The sequence below is a fragment of the Perna viridis genome, chromosome 9 (assembly GCF_037379345.1).
Source record: "Perna viridis isolate PV_CMFRI_1.1 ecotype Kerala chromosome 9, ASM3737934v1, whole genome shotgun sequence".
NCBI classification, from domain to species: domain Eukaryota; kingdom Metazoa; phylum Mollusca; class Bivalvia; order Mytilida; family Mytilidae; genus Perna; species Perna viridis.
In genome coordinates, this window is record NC_142453.1 from 38,701,925 (window position 1) to 38,722,008 (window position 20,084).

The 20,084-nt window shown below is 32.9% G+C and overlaps 1 protein-coding gene across 3 annotated transcripts; it reads right to left on the minus strand.

The window, feature by feature from the left end:
• Positions 1-302: 302 nt before the first annotated feature.
• Positions 303-19,758, minus strand: LOC148608408 (uncharacterized). Of its 3 annotated transcripts, none has more exons than XM_088545191.1 (17): positions 19,608-19,758; positions 17,903-18,094; positions 16,683-17,188; positions 15,264-15,375; positions 13,992-14,166; positions 13,468-13,528; positions 12,628-12,763; positions 11,405-11,593; positions 10,828-10,956; positions 10,058-10,131; positions 9,264-9,357; positions 8,371-8,432; positions 7,326-7,452; positions 5,505-5,638; positions 4,419-4,589; positions 3,804-3,926; positions 303-2,286 (listed from the first exon to the last, which is right to left on the minus strand). In XM_088545191.1, exons 2-17 carry the CDS (start codon positions 18,078-18,080, stop codon positions 2,122-2,124), a joined length of 2,436 nt encoding a protein of 811 aa, XP_088401317.1. In that variant the 5' UTR covers positions 18,081-18,094; positions 19,608-19,758; the 3' UTR covers positions 303-2,121. The 3 variants fall into 3 exon arrangements, with proteins under 3 accessions (XP_088401317.1, XP_088401316.1, XP_088401318.1); XM_088545190.1 differs by having other exon boundaries at positions 15,264-15,414; XM_088545192.1 differs by lacking the exon at positions 19,608-19,758 and having other exon boundaries at positions 15,264-15,414; positions 17,992-18,094.
• Between the last annotated feature and the right edge of the window lie 326 nt (positions 19,759-20,084).

Consider the following 20,084-nt stretch of genomic DNA (forward strand, 5'->3'; position numbering starts at 1 on the left):
CTTGGTTTTTTAATCAGTTTACAAGATTTTTAAGAAGCCTTAAGGGAAATCAATTCTCATTCAGCATGTTCTTGATTCAAAACATTTTCAACTCACTAAGTTAAAATTAAGATTTTAACTTGCATGCTACAGCTTACAATCCATCTTGATTGGGAAAATAATTTCATCCACCCATTACAGAAGGAAAATCAACACCTCCACAATTATGAGTCCACTTTCAGGTCATTTCAGATGGACACTAATGGTGCTAACAGGCATTGACTGTGAATAGTGCAAAAGATACTAGAAGAGATAAGAAAAGCTAGTCAAAATTTGATTTTATTTAAAAAATACAACAACAATTTTAACAAATCTATCACATTTAACACTGAATGGATGTTTGCCATTAATTTCTTCCTTAATAGATAATAAAATATGATATAAAACAATAAGAGGCTCCCAGGAGCCCGAGTCACTTACTTGAATAAAGATTGTATTTCAAGGGCAATAAATTTAACAAGGAGTTGTCCAACAATTGTGACTCAAGAAGACTGGTAGGACTTATCATAAGGATCATTTCAGAGACTGAAAGTTTCTATCTATTATAGTTTTCAAAATATTGGCTGAAAACTATAAAATACAGTGGCCATGTTTTTCAACGGATCAAAAATCCCCACATCAGTTCTATGCAGGATACTCTAAGGAACATTCATATCAAGATATCAAGATTGGTTCAAATTGGTCAAGTAGTGTCAGTGGAGAAGAATTTTGAAAGAAATAACATTAATAGCAAAATAACGTCGAAAAAGGGCAATAACTCCCACATGGCTTAACAGATTAAAATGAAAATTTGACCACAGATAGATCTCATCATGCTGAACATTTTTACGCAAAATAGAATTTGGCTAAACCTAACAGTTTTGGAGATATATGCCAAAAACTATTGTCTGACCCTTATGTTCTATTTTTAGTAACTGTTACAATATTTTTCAATGCATCAAAAATCCCCTCCACAGTTCTATCCCCCAAGGAACATACATACCAAGTTTGGTTCAAATTGGTCAAGCAGTGTCAAAGGAGAAGAGTTTTGAAAAATTGTTATGGACATTGACATTACAATGTTGATGACAGATGCCAAGTGATGGCAATAGATCACATGGCATTCGGCTAGAAGAGCTAAAAAGTCTGCTATTGTCATAAACCAGCACACCATCCTAAAGAAGACCTTGAATGAATACTAGAGAAAGAAAGGTGTAGAATAAATCTATCCAGGACTTTTTAAATGTATAAGTAATGCAACAAACATAACCACTCCCTGAGTATTAACATATCAGTTCTCTATGTAATATCTTCTACAATGGAAACCAGATTCACCTTGTAGTAGATATTGCTTTTACCCATTTGGAACTACTTGGCCATTTCCTCTACACTACAAAATAACCTGGGATGCATGAGGGAGAACTTTTGGAAGAAACTGTTGGAATTGTAGTCATATGCAACTCAAAGTAGTTCTATCCACCAGATGGCGCTAAAAAATTTGGTTAGACATCACTAAAAATAAAGAACAACTCAGTCAAAAATTTTGGAAAGGAGCTAGGAAAAAAGTAATGGTAAAAATTTCAACCAGTAAAACTATAATTTTAGAATGGTATCGGTTAAATTCCAGACAGATTATTTCACCTAGTACCTCTTGAGGGTTTTCTTTTGTGTAACTAAAAAGGCAGAGGAATTCTGATTGTGCTTTTACCCTGCAGATGTTTCCTGAAAAAGAAGGGGTTGTAGAGAAAGGGCACAACTAATTTTTTTTTTTCAGTGTTTTTTTTTACATTACAACAGAAATACACAACACTGAAATTTAGGATACAATCTTGAACTGAAAAACTTGGAATAAAAGTCCAATTCAACTGAAAAACTTGGAATAAAAGTCCAATTCAACTGAACTAATCTCAGTTATTAGTATTCACCTTTGACCTGACTTGTATGATATTCTGAGACCAATATAAATTATATAATCATTAAAGTAAAAAACAAAAAGTACCTGATAGAATTAATTATATCACAACAACCAAATATATTAAACTGTATGAATATGTATGTAAAAATATAAGACGTAAAATAGACAATAAATGGCCCTGGTAACCATTAGCTACTATCATCTTCATTTATACTGTTGTCATGGTTAACAGACTGTGATTGGTTCCCAGCAGTCAGCTGACGTAGTACTAATTTCTTGTATACACCTCCTTCTGCTATAAGTTGATCATGTGTTCCACTTTCTGCTATCATTCCTTTTTCTATTACAATAACCTGTTGAAATGTACAATTTAAAAATATGATTAGAAAGGAGATCCTAATTGTATTATTTACAATTTAATATAGAACTTTTTATTTACTTTGGGAACTTTTTGCATTGACATGAACAATAACTCCTTATAAAAGTAATACAACTATAGGTGGCAATTTACGCCACATTATTTTACTCAATGATGTGACTGAAAGTGAATGTTAGTATAACATATTATCGCTATTTTGTTTAAAATCCCTTTGACCCTGCTAACGATAATTTTCCATCTCAAGCCAGTAGAGTGAGAATGAAAATTATCACTAGTTTCTATATCCTCACTTGACATACAAGCAACAGCGTAGGAATATTTGACGACCCAAATAAACATCACTTTGTTTACTGTGTATGAAATAATGGCTAATTTGTAGCAATATTTTCTAGTCTACGAAGGAAAATGATTAAATACAGTAACTTACCCGATTAGAATAAATAAATCCCAAAATTATTTCACAAATTTTAAACGTGATTGTCATAGTTTACCGATTTAAAAAAAAAATAAGTATCACAGCAGCACAACATATGTGACGTCAAGTAGCATGTCGCTGAAAAAAGTCCCGAAAGGAAATTTTGCAGCACTTATAAAACCTACATATTTAGGTCAAGAAAACTAATACCTTACAACTGCGATAAACAGATCATTAAATATTTTTTCAACTCGCCGAGGTTTCTCATGCTAATCTCGTCTCACGGCAAAGCCGCTCAACCAGATCAGCATGAGTAACACCCTCTCGTTGAAAAAATATTAAATAATCTAACAGTATTGCAGTTCTCAGTCTGATCTCACTAAACTTACCTTAGATACAATTCTGACAGCTGGCAGTCTGTAAGCCGAAACTCTCATCAAAACAGAAGCCTTTCGCACAATTGACACTTTACAACCTTTGACTCAACTAAGAAGCATTTCTGACAGCTGACATTCTATAAGCACTGACTCATCTATGCAGCTTTTCTTACAATTGACACACTACAACCTTTGACTCACATAAAAAGCATTTCCTAAGTTTGCATTCAGACTCACTTAAGAAGCAATTTTGACAGTTGACAATCTTCAAGCATTGCCTCACTCACCTCAAGCTTTTCTAACAGTTAACATTCTCTGCCCTATGACTATGACCGATTTTAGAAGCATTTCTTACAGTTGACAGTCTGTGAGCTATGACCCTGACTTACCTTAGAAGCATTTCTGACAGTTGACAGTCTGTGAGCTATGACTTCAGCCAAAATAGAAGCATTTCTGACAACTGATACTCTACAACCTTTGATTCAGACTCACATTAGAATTATTTCTGACAGCTGACAGTCTGTCAGCTATGACTTTGGCCAAAATAGAAGCATTTCTGACAACTGATACTCTACAACCTTTGACTCAGACTGGCATTAGAAGCATTTCTGACAGTTGACAGTCTGTGAGCTATGACCCAGACTCACCTTAGAAGCATTTCTGACAGTTGACAGTCTGTGAGCAATGACCCTGACTCACCTTAGAAGCATTTCTGACAGTCGACAGTCTGTGAGCAATGACAATAACAGTTCTACTTTTCATGGCTCTATCAATAGCTTCCTGTACAAGATGTTCACTCTCAGCATCCAAGGCACTAGTAGCCTGCAATATTTTATATACACTTCCGTTCATTCATATTAAAGGTACATGACACCATTTGTAATAAATAGATTGTTTTGTGTCATTTATACACTTAAAATCCATTAAAATGAACAGCTGCGAAAAAGCATGCAGCGTACTTCACCAATTTTTTGTGCTTTGAAGTCCCTAGCTCTGAAAAATTGAAAAATGAAAGAAAGCACTTTTTAATGAACATGAACATTGTGCTAGAAAATGATTAAAATCTTAAATTGTGTTTTTTGTTGATTGTGTTATGTAAGGATTGATAGACAGCTATATTCTGAAATACATTCATCTAAAGTTAGGTTTATATTGTGTACTGGAAATTGACACTTACGCCTGAATGTACAATAAAAAGCACAAAATGATCATTTGTAAACAATCCATCATCAATGACCAAAATGACAAGCAAGTGCTAAAACACTGCTAACATAAAGTAATTACAACATTTGTCAACATTCTCAAGTAACTTACCTCATCCAATAGTAGAACTTTAGGGTTCATGATGAGTGCCCTGGCTATAGCAATTCTTTGTTTCTGACCCCCTGAGAGCCTCACACCTCTCTCCCCAACCAGGGTATCATAACCACTCTCGAAGGTCTGTATAAATTCATGGGCATTGGCCTGTTTAGCAGCTTCTTCTATCTATATAATATACAGGGAAAAAACGTTAAAAAAGTGTGACAAATACTTTTTGTTACATTATATGCCATTATATAGATCTGAATTATTAATTGACAGTCTTTGTAAGAATCATGCAAAATCTTAAAAATGTGATACACCGCAAAAAAGGCTACATATTTTTATTTTTGTAATTAAGTTGTTTTATGGGTCTATACTATGAAATGTGTAATTATTCATTCAAATCTGCCTGCTCTTAGGAGATAATCAACATTGAAATTTCAATAGATTCTATTGTAATTTAGTGTCATTTACAGAGTTACCTCCCTTAATTTTGAAATCTACAGTGCATTCTATATAATTTTGATCTCCTAAGAACACAGGTTGTATGAAGAACTGAATGTAAATTTCTGTTTACTATAGCTATTCAAACAAAATATCAAGAATAAAAATATGTAGGCTTTTTACCCATGAATCACATTTTGCATGATTCTTAGCTGGAGTACTACTTAAAACATACAACAGATATAAAACACAACTAGAATGAAAATTCCTATCCAGCCTTTTTATTTGAGGTAATGGAGATCCTGTCCTTTCATCTGGCTCTAGGTGCTGGATTTTTAAAAAAATAAAAATACAAAATTAAGGACAACTGTAGATCCTCCTCTTTATTTTAGAAAAATTTGAATCCTGCCTTTTCATTTTAAATTTCACCCTAGTCCCCACCCACATGTAAGAACCAAATAGTGGTTCCCTAAATTGTATTTAAAAATTATATATTTATCAAGAGGGCGCAAATATGTGCTTTGCCACAATGAACAAAGTAACATGTACTTGTGCAATAGTCACATCATACCTATATCATAATTTCTTTTATTAGGATTTAACACGAAATCAAATTATTTCTAATAAATTCAGTAAATCCTAGTCTGTCAATACCTCAGATATATCAGCATCTATACCAAAAGCTATATTATCCTTGATTGAGCAGGCAAACAGTGTGGGTTCCTGGGATACCATAGATATCTTCTTCCTAAACCACTGGGGATCTAATTCTTTAAGATCAGTTTCATCTACAAGGGTGAAAATAAGTTATTAGTTTACCTTCACTTTTCATTAGTACAACATTTTCCAATAATTGTACACCATATAGCTGGTAATTTTCATGGGTTCCAAATTTTATTTGCTTTATGAAAAGGGTATATAAAATTTTCGTGAGAAGGGTATTAAATTATTGTTTTCTTTATTTTTTGCATCTTGATATATAATTAAAATTATATGTAAAACATGTGGAGTTAAGTTTGGTGAGCTTATATTTTGTGATTCCTTAAACCTTGTGATTGTAGCTAAAATTAGAACCTCACAAAAATTTCTCACTATACATGTAGGTATATACCAGTTCATTGCGATTCAAAACCCTGACAAGTTGAAGCAAATACAAGCATTAATGCACATACAAGATGTTAAATAATGAATTAAAAAGAACAGAAAACTCTATCAAACATTTGTACCTGTATATAAAAGGTTCTGGTAACTGAATTGTAATACAATTAGCAATTAAATATCACAAGACAAAGCTCATTTAAATGTTCATGTGCAGTAAAAACATTAAGGATAAAGTCCATGATTTCAGTCTAAATTATTAAATAACAGTTCAGAACTTTGAAATCCTTCATTAAATCAAGGATTTATATATAGCAAGGATTGGAATCTCGCACAATTTTACATAGTACGATAATAAATATGTTGCCTGGAGCGATATACAGCGAGATTACCCATGATGCATTTTGTTGATGCTGAGTGTGCCTTGTTAATGGCTGACGATTTCCATCGCTTTAACATTTCATGATAAATGTAGGTATTCTGACCCATATGGTTTGAAAAAAAATTAAAATATCCCATCTCAAGTTGCCACCAGACTTTTTCAATGTTTTGTTTTGATCAATACCTCAATATGCGAGACCTTAATCTTTTATCAAATTTTCAACCTGGTCCGACCTCCTGGTTGCGTAGCCCCGCCTTCAGGGGTGGTTACCCTATTCATTTAAAATTTAAACTCCTTCTTTAAAACCCGATCTATCATCACAAAATTTATTTCAATTATCAGAAATGGTCTGAAGGTGTATATAAGAAATTTTGTATCTGTAGCTTCCCTTTCTTGCATGATATCAACGTTTTTATTTGACCAACTGTTGATATAGAAAAACCGGCAGTCGGAGTCACGCCCTCGAGAAAGGCATTCCCTCAATATTTAAAGCTTTAATTCCTTCAAAACCCAAACAATCATCATAAAATTTGTTTTAAATTGATAAAAATGTCTGACAGTGTTTGTATAAGGATGTTTATAGCTGTAGCTCCACTGATTTGGTGATATCAATGTTTAATATAAAAATGTCTGACAGTGTTTATATAAGGATGTTTATAGCTGTAGCTTCACTGATTTGGTGATATCAATGTTTTATATAACCTAATTTTGACTGTATTAGCGGCAGGTAGCTGTGGCTAGTATACTGAAATCTCGCCACGCGAGATATTGTGCTAATTTACGAGATGCAAATCCTTCTATATTTAACTCCTTGATTAAATTGTTCCATGTTATAGCCTATCAAGCTTTCATTTGAAACAAAATGAAATCAGTCCAAGTTACTTTGATGCTTAGATGAGATTGATGTAAAATGCTGAAAACAAATGTTCCAATGATTTGTAAGAGTTGTGTCCCTTAGCTTTGGTCTACCCCCTTAAGGCAGTAACTATACTTACCTAGATATATTGATCCTACATTTGGATCATAAAATCTCTCAATCAGACTGACGATGGTTGATTTACCTCCCCCTGATGGCCCTACTAGTGCCACCATCTCCCCTGGTTTTACTGTAAATGTTACATTCTGAAAGTTAAAACCAACAAATGTTATTTCAAATGCTTCTTTTATGCAAGAGAGTCTGGAAAATGTGGAAGAGTTGTCAAATTTGGTATAAATGCTGGCTATACAGCATAACCATATAAATCTTACATGACATAATATTGTCACACAGCTGAATCATGTGCTTCAAGACTGCTTGTGAATTTATTTGAGGAGGAAATGAACAACTTCAGATAATATCTGATTCTCATTATCTTGTTACATGGATATTTAATAAATTTAATTTTCAAATAAAAACCCTGCAAAGTGACAAGCAGCATGTGGGTTTGATTTTTCTGATGCAGTAGGTATAGATTCGCTTTTTACCCTTTAACCTTAAAGACGCTCTTCCATGGAAATGCAAGTTACCTGATTGCAATTCTGTTTCTCGATTGGCCAAATACTGATAACTTAGTGGCATACACAAAAATGTTTCAAAAACTGATGTTATTTCCTGAATGAAATATGGAAAATTATATAATTAAAGAGAACAAATTTTACGGTGTCAGCCATCTTTTTATTAAAGATAGTACTTGTTTTTCTTCACTTTAATTTAATTTTCTGATAAAGTGCTTTAATTGACAAATGACCTATATTTAACAGCTGATTGTGACTTATTAGGCCAGTGATATGTCATGAACAGGTGTAAAATTTAGGTCACTTCAAAACAGTATAAACAAAGAACTATAAAAAATAATCAAACTCTGGTTCTTGATAAAATTATATTATATTAAAAGAATTTTCAAACACATATTCAATCTTGTTAAGGTATGATTAACTCTTCATTCAACAATGCCAATATTTTATGGGAAAGCACACAGGTTCTGGCTCAACCTATGGTGAGATAAGGAAATCTCACACAGCTAAAATAGGAATTTCTTGTCACTTGTGAGAAAAAATTACCTTCAACACATCATTCTCTGGTCTAGTAGGATATGTAAAACACACATTCTTAAATTCTACCCCTAAAAAAGAAAAATACAGATAAAAATTAGAAATATAGTTAGAGTCTTGATGCATGAAATATTAGCTGCCTGAGGGCAGAAGATACACATTTCCCTACTAAGTTCCATTACTCTGATAGAAAACAGGTGTTTTTCTATCAAAACAATCATTGTACCTTCAAATCATTTCAAATATTTTTTGGGGTTATCATAGATGTTGATAGGGGAACATATAGCAGTAAATACCATAAATTATAGCTTCCACACCTTCCACACCTAGACTCCTTGGTTGACAGGCCAGTGACAAACGACCCTTGGTAACAGGCAAGTGACAAACAACTCCTTAGTGACAGGCCAGTGACAAACAACTTCTTAGTAACAGTCCAGCGACAAATGACTCCTTAGTAACAGGCCAGCGACAAATGACTCCTTAGTAACAGGCCAGTGACAAACAACTCCTTAGTGACAGGCCTGTGACAAACAACTTCTTAGTAACAGTCCAGCGACAAATGACTTCTTAGTGACAGGCCAGTGACAAACGACTCCTTAGTGACAGGCCAGTGACACACCACTCCTTAGTGACAGGCCAGTGACAAACCACTCCTTAGTGACAAGCCAGTGACAAACAAATCCTTAGTAACAGTCCAGCGACAAAATGCACTGACAATAGAATTAGTCCTTCAACTTGTCCAAGTCATGTTCGCAAAACCAACTTTGAGGCAGTTTTGGCTTGTTCTTTGTGGTTAATGAAGCGTAAGCTGCAATCAACTTTGGGGCAGTTCACAGTTGTTCATAAATCAATAAGCAAAAACTGCCTAAAGTATGTTATTTCCCATATCTCAAATTACTTACTTCCAGTAAGCTGAAAGGGTACCAGTCCGTTTTCATTTGGTACTCCAGGTATTCTCTCTAATAAACCAAAAATCCTAGTTGAGGCACCCACAGCCTATAAATAGAATAGTTCAAATCTTATTTGTAATCAATAATAATTTTAAAGTTTAAATGTCATAATAAACTATTGTTTACATGTTTAAGCTAATTCATATTTTTGTGGGTTTTTAATTTCTTGTCAAAATTTTGCTGCAAATGTTTTTAGTAAAACAAACTCAAAAGATTGCAACAAGGTATCATAGGCTCCTGTCATTGTTACTGGTTATATTGGCAGCGAGGAAACATGAAATTTCAATATTTCCTATAATATACATTTACATGGAATTGCTGAAAATATGTGAACAAAGCTCACTGGTTGATATACCCTATTACCTTCCCTAGAAACCAAAAAGAAAACCCAAAAAGGTCATTCAGATAAAAAAAAAAAAAATAGGAAAGGCACAATGACATAATATGATAAAGAATGTGTGAAAATTTCATTAAAAGACATTCAGCTCTTGAGAGGAGTTACAGATTAAAACTGGGGATGGATGAAAAGATAAATTGATGGACAGTATGATGATTTAAGTATATGTAGTTTTTACCAACTTTAAACAGAATGTATTAGGTAATCCAAGACTGGTTGTCTCCACTTAGTACTGGTGAGACATTTAGACTATTCAGACCAATAAAAAGTCTGTCTGTCTGTCAGTCACATTGTGTCCATATGTTGTATTGTGGTATTGGAAAAGTTATATGCTTAAAAATATACTTACAGACATAAAATCTCCATAAAGAGAAGACATCAATGCAAAAGCCATAGCAACTTGTAAGGTGTACAACAAGAATGCTGGAACAGAAAATACAAAATACAATATCTGCATCTCCTCGCTTTCAAATTAAGAATGCAATGTCATGATTTAAAAAAAAGATTATTATCTCTTTTCTTTCACATGACTACTCAAGAGTATTTATAAAACTTCACTTGAAAAGCACAATATAACAAATAGTTTATGATACTTCTGGTAAAATTACAATACATGGACCAGTTGGTTGCCCCCAAAAAATTAAATAGTCCCCCAGCTATGCCTCAGTCCAGATAATTTTGGTGATGACCAAATGGTCCATATATATTCGTATGATCCTCAGCAGCATGGACTGTTTAAAAATTGGTACCTCATAAATTTATAGGTAGAAAACATGAATTAGTTTATTACTTAAAACAACTATGAATCTTCGAGAGAATTTTGTCCAACAGAACGTGTGATTCATGCATTTTAGCACCGTCTCATAAGTTAGGGTAAAACACAAATACAGGATCAAGAGCCAGACATTTCCACAAAATACATGAATAGGGGTCAATTAGTATTCATGATACATGTTTGTTAATTGGTTATAAGGTATTAGATGTCAGTACTCCTAGAGTAAAGCCTCTATGTTTACCATAAGCCTGGTTATATACCAGCTTACCCCCATACCATAAACACAGAGCAATGGGTCCCTGGGCCTATTACCTTGTAATTCCTAGGGGACCTATAAAACTTACATGTCAGCACTCCTGGAGTTAGTCCTGTATGTTTACCATGAGCCTGGTCATATACCAGCTTACCACCGTACCATAAACACAAAGTGATGGCTCCCTGAGCTAATACTCCTATTATTCCCTGAAATCCACCTGAAAGTAGACAGATCCTAATGTAAAGTAATGTATGATTAATGAGAACTTTTAATTGAATTGTATATGTTCTTGCAATGGGTAAATGTCTTTTTATCAGTAAAAGATTTTCACAAAAATCTTCAGTTGAAAGTAATAAATAAGTTACGGTGACTTGGTCATCATTATTGTACATGAGAAAAGGGTTTGAAATTCATAGATAATGTAACTAGCAATACACTTATTATTTATTACTTTATTTTCATATATATTAGTCAGTCATGACCAAAAGTCACCAATTTTAGACTCAGATTCAAGCAAGTAATTTCAACTCTGTTATAGGCTGGCAACTCATGTTACATTTAATAACCCTTAGACATGGTATTTAAGCCTTAGAAGAGACCCATAAGTTAAGATTGACAGGTGCCATTTCATGTGTGAAATACAGATTTTATTCTGTCAAAGTTACCTGATGCTAGAGCTAATTTCTGTCCTATTTTGTAACTTTCATTGATTTCCTTTGCATAGTTATTTTTAGTTTTAGGTTCCCCTGAGAATGATCTAACAGTCCGTACACTTGATAGACTTTCTTCTGCAACTGTACCAGCATCACCTAACTTATCCTGAAACTTTTTATTCATCTTCTGGACAAATTTACCTGAAAATTGAAATAATCAATATTGCTGTTTTAAAAAATGTTTTTACAATCACCTCAATTCAGTTATCTCCCTTTAGCTCTACCTGAAAGTCTATTAATTTCTTCATTGCAACATCAATTAATGTAATTAACACAAAAAGTTTGTATAAGTGATGATAAGCTACATCTTTTCTTCCTTTATCTTTTGTAGAAAACATTTCACTTAATTAAGAAAAAAGAAATACAGTGTTAAATAGCTGTGATAATAGATATGACAGTATTCACACTAAGTACCACATTCTGGGTAAATATTGACCTCAAACTGGGGATCTTACAATATATCACATGATTAAGAAACCTATCAGTTTTCCAGTTAGAACTCACGGGCAGATGGGAGCAATTTTTTCAAAAGGACACTTTTAACAAGTAAACTTCATAAAAAAGGGGCACACTAAGTTCTCAATGAAATATGAAGTACTAAGTATCATATAACAATGTACCTTTAACTACTTTCTTTTCCACCAAAAAAAGAAGAAATTGGATAGCAAAATTTAGCGTTTTTTCTGCTTTTTAACTTAATTTCTTTTTATTTAAAGTACATGTAAATCAAGCTTGAAAAATGTTCAGAAGCACTAATTAAAAGTTTGTTTGACATGATTTGTCAATTTGAATTTCAACGTCATAAGGACATGATTTTGTTCAAGTCAACAGAGAATGTCAAATACTTATATGATTAAAGTTGAATAGTGCATTTATTTTGAAATTCATAAACCTGAACACACGTCAGTGCAAACATGAAGGATAAGGGCAGAGGGAAGCATGAAAAGGCTTGAAAGAGCAGAGGGGCACAAAAAAAGCAGAAAGGTAGGACACCCTTCTATTTTAGGGATAGCTGGAACACTGCACATCCAACAGAACAATACACCAGTAAGTACTACACTGACCTAGACTATGGATTAGGCCAAACATAACTACTTAAAATGTGGAAATAACTGCTGCCAACTAAACAAAACCTGGATTAAGGGATGACATCAAACTCAGGCTTGGGATCTTACCATATCTAACTGCTGTAATTGATACAAATGGAACCACTGCTAACAATACACCAGTAAGAGCTGCATTCAGGTAAAACATAAATCCTAAGGAACCAACCAGTTGTAAGATGTATCTTGCCAACATAGAAATATTCACCTGAAATATAAATAAAAGAAATAAACAAAAAATATGTTACATCTCAAATCAGATGAGATTACCATATTTTTTAATTTCAACCAAAATGCCTTCAAATAATGATATGTATTGTTTTATTTTTGTAATTTAACAATGTAATTAATAAGATTGGTGTTAAATTGCAATGATTTTAATAAGAAATGATATTGTAATTTTGCACCTTACTTCAACATTCTGTTTTACTCATTATGTAACAGTTATATGATGATATTACCTTATCTCATTGCATGTGTCATGTCACTTGTGTAACAGCTATATGATGATATTAACTTATCTCATTGCATGTGTCATGTCACTTGTGTAACAGCTATATGATAATGCTACCTTATCTCATTGCATGTGTCATGTCACTTGTGTAACAGCTATATGATGATATTAACTTATCTCATTGCATGTGTCATGTCACTTGTGTAACAGCTATATGATAATGCTACCTTATCTCATTGCATGTGTCATGTCACTTGTGTAACAGCTATATGATATTAACTTATCTCATTGCATGTGTCATGTAGCTTGTGTAATAGTTATATGATGATGTTACATTATCTCAAAGAATAAGACTTCAAGTGAAATCCATACACCAAGTTACTACTTTAATGGGGTTAAAGAATAATCATATTGTATAGAAGTGTGATTAAAAAAACTCAAATCTTCAAAATCCTTACGGTAGCAGCATTCTGCAGGACCTGTGTATCTGATGCCAGTCTGTTACATAATTCACCTGTCCTATAATTGTTTAATAGATATTTCATGGTTAAAGCAAAAACACAGAGCTATGTTTAAGGCCTTCTTAAATTTCACATGTTCGTATTTTTTCAAAATTACAGTATATTAAATGTTGAATTCGAAACAAAAATAAAGCAAAATAAATTTTGAATAGAATCACATAGCTCTTAAAGCTAGAAGTCCATGGTTTCTAATTTGGTTTTTATAAAGAAGTCTCTATCCAACAGACAAACCTTGTAAAAAATCCCTGATATATATATTTTACAAGTTACTCAGATCAGATGAACAGTTTACCATAAAAAGTTTGATAAGATAAGGTTAAGAGTCCTACATTTTCATTTTTTAAAACTATTTTTTTTTTAAATTTGAATGTTGAAGGTATAATGTGGTGTGTTGATTAAATTATTCATAGGCTAGCTTTAGATCATGCAGGAAAAATACCGCAATAAAGGGAGATAATTACCTATTTTCATCAAAAAATGCCACTTCCTGTTCTATGATATGAGCGAACAAGTTTATCCGTAACCTAGAAACAAATCTTTGACCAGCCAAAGTAAACAACCAGGCTCTGACAAAGGCAAAGATAGCTCCAACAATGTATATAATCAACAAAATAATGACTGCTCTCGTCATCTCACCTGAGAAAAGAAAGAAATTAAATTCAAGAAATGAAGGAAATGCAACATTAAATGGAGTGCTTCTGATCAAGAAAACAAGATCAAATCACTCTTCTGACATGTAACATGAAATGGTTTATTTCAAACCCACATGGTTCATTATTTATACTTCAACAAGGATGAGACGGTGATCTTGTTAAATTATTATCAGACATATTGAAAGCAGAAATTACATGCGACATATACTATTTAAGAGGTATCACAAACAAGCTGAAACTTATTAGATGTTATTTCTTAAGTGTAAAACAGAGGGAATGGATTGGTCAAGCCTTCAACCCACAGTATGGTCAGTCCATTTTGATCCATGGAAATTACTGGGACTAATACTTGTTATGTATGAAACCTTCAATCTGTCATTGTGATGTCATGCTAGTGAAAAAAATAATGAGTTTGTTTTCTGAGGTGGATCCAGGATTTCAGGTAAGAGGGTGTAAATAGAATTAAATGACAAGCAAAGCCAGGCATGAAAATTTAGGGGGTGGGTAGAATTTGTGAAAAATCAAGATTTCATGCAAAGAAAAAATGTTTTTTTCCCAAATCAAGGGGGGGTATTTCTGATATGTCTGTCTTTTGATTAGCCCTAGTTAATTTTAAGTATAGGTGTACATAGATGCTTCAATAGATATTAAAAGTAATCTCAGTGTAGACTTTTATAAAGATGATCTGTTTTTTTCTCTTTCTTAACTTAATTACTGGCGGAGAATTAAATTGTTTCTACAATTACAACCCATCATACACAAGCAAAACTAGTTCAGGAGATATTAATTTACTCAGCTGTCAAAAAACCTGAAACAAATGAATATCTGCAATTTGAAGTATTGAATATACTATAAAAATATGTGTTGTAACAATAAAATCCTTAATGAAAAAAAAATCTTTTTTTTTAAACAGAAAAAAATAATATGTGAAATTTTCAGGTAATTTTCACCTAAAATTAGCAAATAAATGTTGTGAAGGTGTCCATGTGAAATCAAAATGAATTGAGCCTTCACATGAATTTTACATGAAATTAATGTAAAGAGAATTTCACATGCTCTTAGTTAACTATCCATACTTACCCATATCTGTTTGTGCTTTATCAACAATTATACCAAAGTACAATGGAGCAGCCATCTGACTACCACTGTTCACAAACAAGGCTAAAGAAGCCCAGAATATAATACCCCATTCCTGCAAAATATCACATGTCCAGAATATAATACCCCATTCCTGCAAAATATCATGTCCAGAATATAATACCCCATTCTAATACAAAGGAAAACATAAAACAATGTTAACATGTACCAGAAAAATTAAACTGAACTTAAGTCTGTTTTTCCTACAAATATGTAACATCCACAAAATCCAGTAGAAAATAAATTCCTGGTTATATGCACCATTACAAATCATATCCTAACTATCTACAATGTTTCAGGAAGTGAAGTTGTTTCCGAGGAGTCACACTTACAATAGTGTAAAGAACAAAAAGACGGACAGGACAATTTCAAAAGTCTCCCCACCAAAGTGTGTGTGTGTGTGTGTGTGTAGAACTGTTTATTCACCAAGAAAGGGCCCATAAAGGGCATGATTACAATACAATTTTTTTTTACATACAACAGTTTTGATTGAACATATATAATAACATATAATATCAACAGTTAATTTACAAACTAAATAATTGTCACATTTTTTTAGCTTTTACTTGCATTATGAGTAATACATCATAGTAATCAACACATAGTGTTTAGTTATCATGCCGGCACACCTCAGTTTCATTTACAAAATTGGATTATGATAATGGAGATTATAATTATGATCATCAAATTATTATATGAATAAAGAATGTAAATGTATATTCACTTAAGGGCATATCTATTTGCAATAGTGATAATAATGCATTAAAAAAAGAAAGAAAAAAAAATAAAAAAAAAAATAAATAAATAAATAAATGCAGTGGACATGATTCTCACTAGAAGCCTCCTTGTGCCCAGAGCAGAAAAGCAAGTCTTGTGAGTTGCTTCAAGACAAAGGACACCAAGAGACGGTGCTCTAGGCTTCAAGTATGAAAATTAAGGATCAAATTTGCATCTACTGGGCTTTTAATTACCCAAAATTCTTACATTACATATTACAATATAAGCAGAAAAAGATATGTATGTGTGTGCGTGTGTGGAGGAGGGGGGGGTTGACCTTTAATCAACATAAAACAATTAAACAATTAACAAATAGCCATAAACAAGCTACAAATGTATAAAAGTACACGTCATAGTATTGGATAGTATGAGGAAAAAAAGAGTAATGTTATAGATCAGGATCCAAAGCTTAAGCTAGTAATTACCGAGACTTACTGCAACTTACCACAGGAAGAAAGTTTAAATTCTTTTGTGAAATATTATAAATAAACAGTGAAGCTTTAATATAAAAGCTGCCTCATTCATGCCTAAGCTTACTGAAATCTGGAGTGAACTTAGAGTGAATATAGTTTGCAGTATACTCACAGGCTTAGCTAAGATTATAAGTCTCTTCAAATCAACTTTTTTTGGTACAGCCTTCCCTTCTTCATCTATCTCAATTCCTTTTTCATTAAACATTCGAGTGATTCGGATAACCTTCAAACGTCTCATCGCTCCAAAGCTTAACAACATAGCTATGAATTCTATAAGACTAAAACACACAGCTGATACCATCAATGCATTGTATTCTGCATGCATCTTTTCGTATGAAATATCATTTATTATTTTGTACAAAACAAATCCACCTTTGAATATGGTATAACAAAATACCAAAAAGCTAAATGAGATCAGTAGAACATGTAAAACTTTTGTTCTTTTGGCAAGCCTGAAATCATATGGATCATCTATCTGTTTAAAAGAGAATGTCTCTAGCAAGGATATTATTGCCAAAAATATAACCATTTTTAGGGCTGTGACAAGAACAAGATCAAAGACAGATTTTGTCAGGTGGAAATCTGTTATGTTGTCAACAAAGTAATCTGTATTACCACCTGAAAATAAATTACAAACCTAATAAAGGAGAGTACATTTCTTGGATTGTGTTGATAAGGACTGTTCTTAAGGAATTTCATATAAAATACATGTAGCTGCATATTTAACCTAATTAAAATAACTAACACTAAACATTTAACATATAATGAGCTGGAGTATAACTATAATTTTAGCTAGGTGATGATTTTGGCATATTTTAGTTGTCTATCTGAAAGCGCTCAAATAAAGTTTACAAAATATTTACTCTGGGTATTACTACCAAGGGCACCACATAGTATCCATTAAAAACAGAAACACCAAACTTTTTGTATACCTTAAGCTTCCTGTCTTAAAGTCGCTGAAATTCACGCCCATAAAAATAACCTGCCATACGGTATACTGTAAATCGTGAAATTTTCGCGGTAGTTTAATTTTCTCAATAATACCTGCAATGCGAAAACTGTCACGAATATTTTTTTCGAAGAACTTTATACTATAATATGGAGAAAAATTGGTAATTTAAAACTGCACTAAGGTAGACTGATAACAGAAATCATAAAAAAAAAAGAAAATTTTCCGGTTTACAGTATGATAGTACATGTACTTGAAAAAAAAAATTATGTTTAAGTTCAGGAAGGGGTTAAAGATCCTTGTATTAAATATAATATAACTATTCGTGAAACTCTGAAATGCCAAATTTCATTTAAATTACTGCCTTAATTTTCAATATTAACCTGTCACCCATAAAGCTATGGATACTATCATATCTACAGTCACAATGAATATGACAATGTTACTGTAGCGTAGTGTTGGTAACTCATACAGCTTTCTGTGGACTTTATCCTCCATGCTGATTGGCATAGCCTCCTCAGAGGGTATCACTCCATTAATATTTCTTTTGTTCACTGGCATATTTTTTCTTTATACTACAAGATTTAAACATACATAGACAATATTACATTTCACCTTTTGAATATTTTACATATAAATGTGATACACAGCATTTGGCATTTTTGATGAGTAAATGGACCAGTTTTACCTGTTTGGACAATAGGTCACATGGAACTAGGACCTGTGGTCTGAGTGAAGTACTCTTAAGAATTTTTGGGATACTGGAAAGTGTCCTTTCCACAACATTTACATATAGAGGTAGTTGCCTGTGCTTTAGATCTTCTTCTCTGCGTATTTTCCTTTTTCTTTTATTAGCTCACCTGGCGAAAGGCCATGTGTGCTATCGCCTTCACTTGGCATCTGTTGTCATTAACAATTTTTCAAAACTCTTCTCCTCTAAAACTATTTGACCAATTAAAACCAAACTTGGTATGAAATTTTTTTTTTGGTATTCTGCATAGAACTGATGTGGGGATTTTTCATCTGTTGAAAAAAATTGCCACTGTTACTGAAAATAGAACAAAGGGGTCAGACAGAAGTGATTCGCATATATGTCTAAAACTGTTAGGTTTCGCAAAATTCTGACTTAGGTAAATGTGTTCAGCATGATGAGATCTATCTCTGGTCACATTTTCATTTTTTTCCTTCATTGCCATGTTGAAGTTATTGCCCTTTTTCAACGTTTTTTCTTATTTATAATGTTATTTCTTTCAAAAATCTTCTCCCCTGATACTACTAGACCAATCAGAACCAAACTTGGTATGAATGTTTCTTAGGGTGTTATGCACAGAACAAATGTGGAAATTTTTGATCTGTTGAAAAACATAGCCGCCATTACTAAAAATAGTACATAGAGGTCAGACAGATATATATCCAAAACCGTCGATTTTCGCCAAACTGTATCAATTGCTGAAATGATCTCCATTATAAGGCTTACAAAAGTCAGTTTTGGGTCAAAGTTTTCGAATGACTCCTTGTTAGAGTTATTGCCCATGAAAGGTGAAAAATGTTATTTTTTTATAAGGTTTATATCAGCCAATAACTATGATAGATAGAAACTTTCAAAAAGTGCTGAAATGATACTTGTGATAAGGCCTTCAAGAGTGTGGCGAACCAAGTTGTTGGACGACTCCTTGTTAGAGTAATTGCCCTTGAAAGGCGAAAATGATGTTCTTTTAACAGTTTTCAGCCAGTATCTTGAAAACTATAATAGATAGAAACTTTCAATTGCTGAAATGATTCTCATGATAAGTCCTACCCAAGTCGGATGATGTTACCCCTAATTTCTGGACTCATTCCCGATCTGTGAAGGGCATAGAGCTTCTATTTAATTGATAAAAACAAAAAGGACCATCCAAAGGTACCCCTGGGTAATAACTATCTGCGAAATCGTAGCTATTGATCTTTTTTTTTAGATTTTGCGATCTAACGTTAAGAAAATACAAAAAAATAGTTAGAGCTACGTTTCGCAGCTAGGTAATAACAACCGATGGCCAGCTGACGTTCTAAATAATGACCTTCGGTTTCGACGCGATCTGAAAAACTCACCAACAACTTGCTTTATTGCTGTATAAAACTTGGTTGGGTATTTCTAACCAACATTAAAACAAAGTTAATGCTAACTCAATGCAATGCGTCTTAACTGACGAAATGTGCATAGAGCGGTTGGTCATTTTCACTGGGTCATTGCCGCAAATAGATGGTGATGATTAAAATATGAATAAACTCGGTTCTATCTTTTTTCCGGACTGTCGCAGATAGAGTATGTAACCATGTTATGTGGCATAATTACGATAGGTCTCAAACTAACATTTTAAAAAAAAAACTCAAAATAGCCGTTATATATATGCACGCTCTCAGGGTTATATGCACAAAAATTAAAAGTCACTTGAACAGTGTTCATCATTTCATAGACCAAATTGTGTAATGTGGCTGTTACACCATTAACTTTTTTGCTGATTTATTCCTTTAATTTTGATACTAAAATTAAATTATAAGGAATGACTATTACATTTTTCCGTCTGT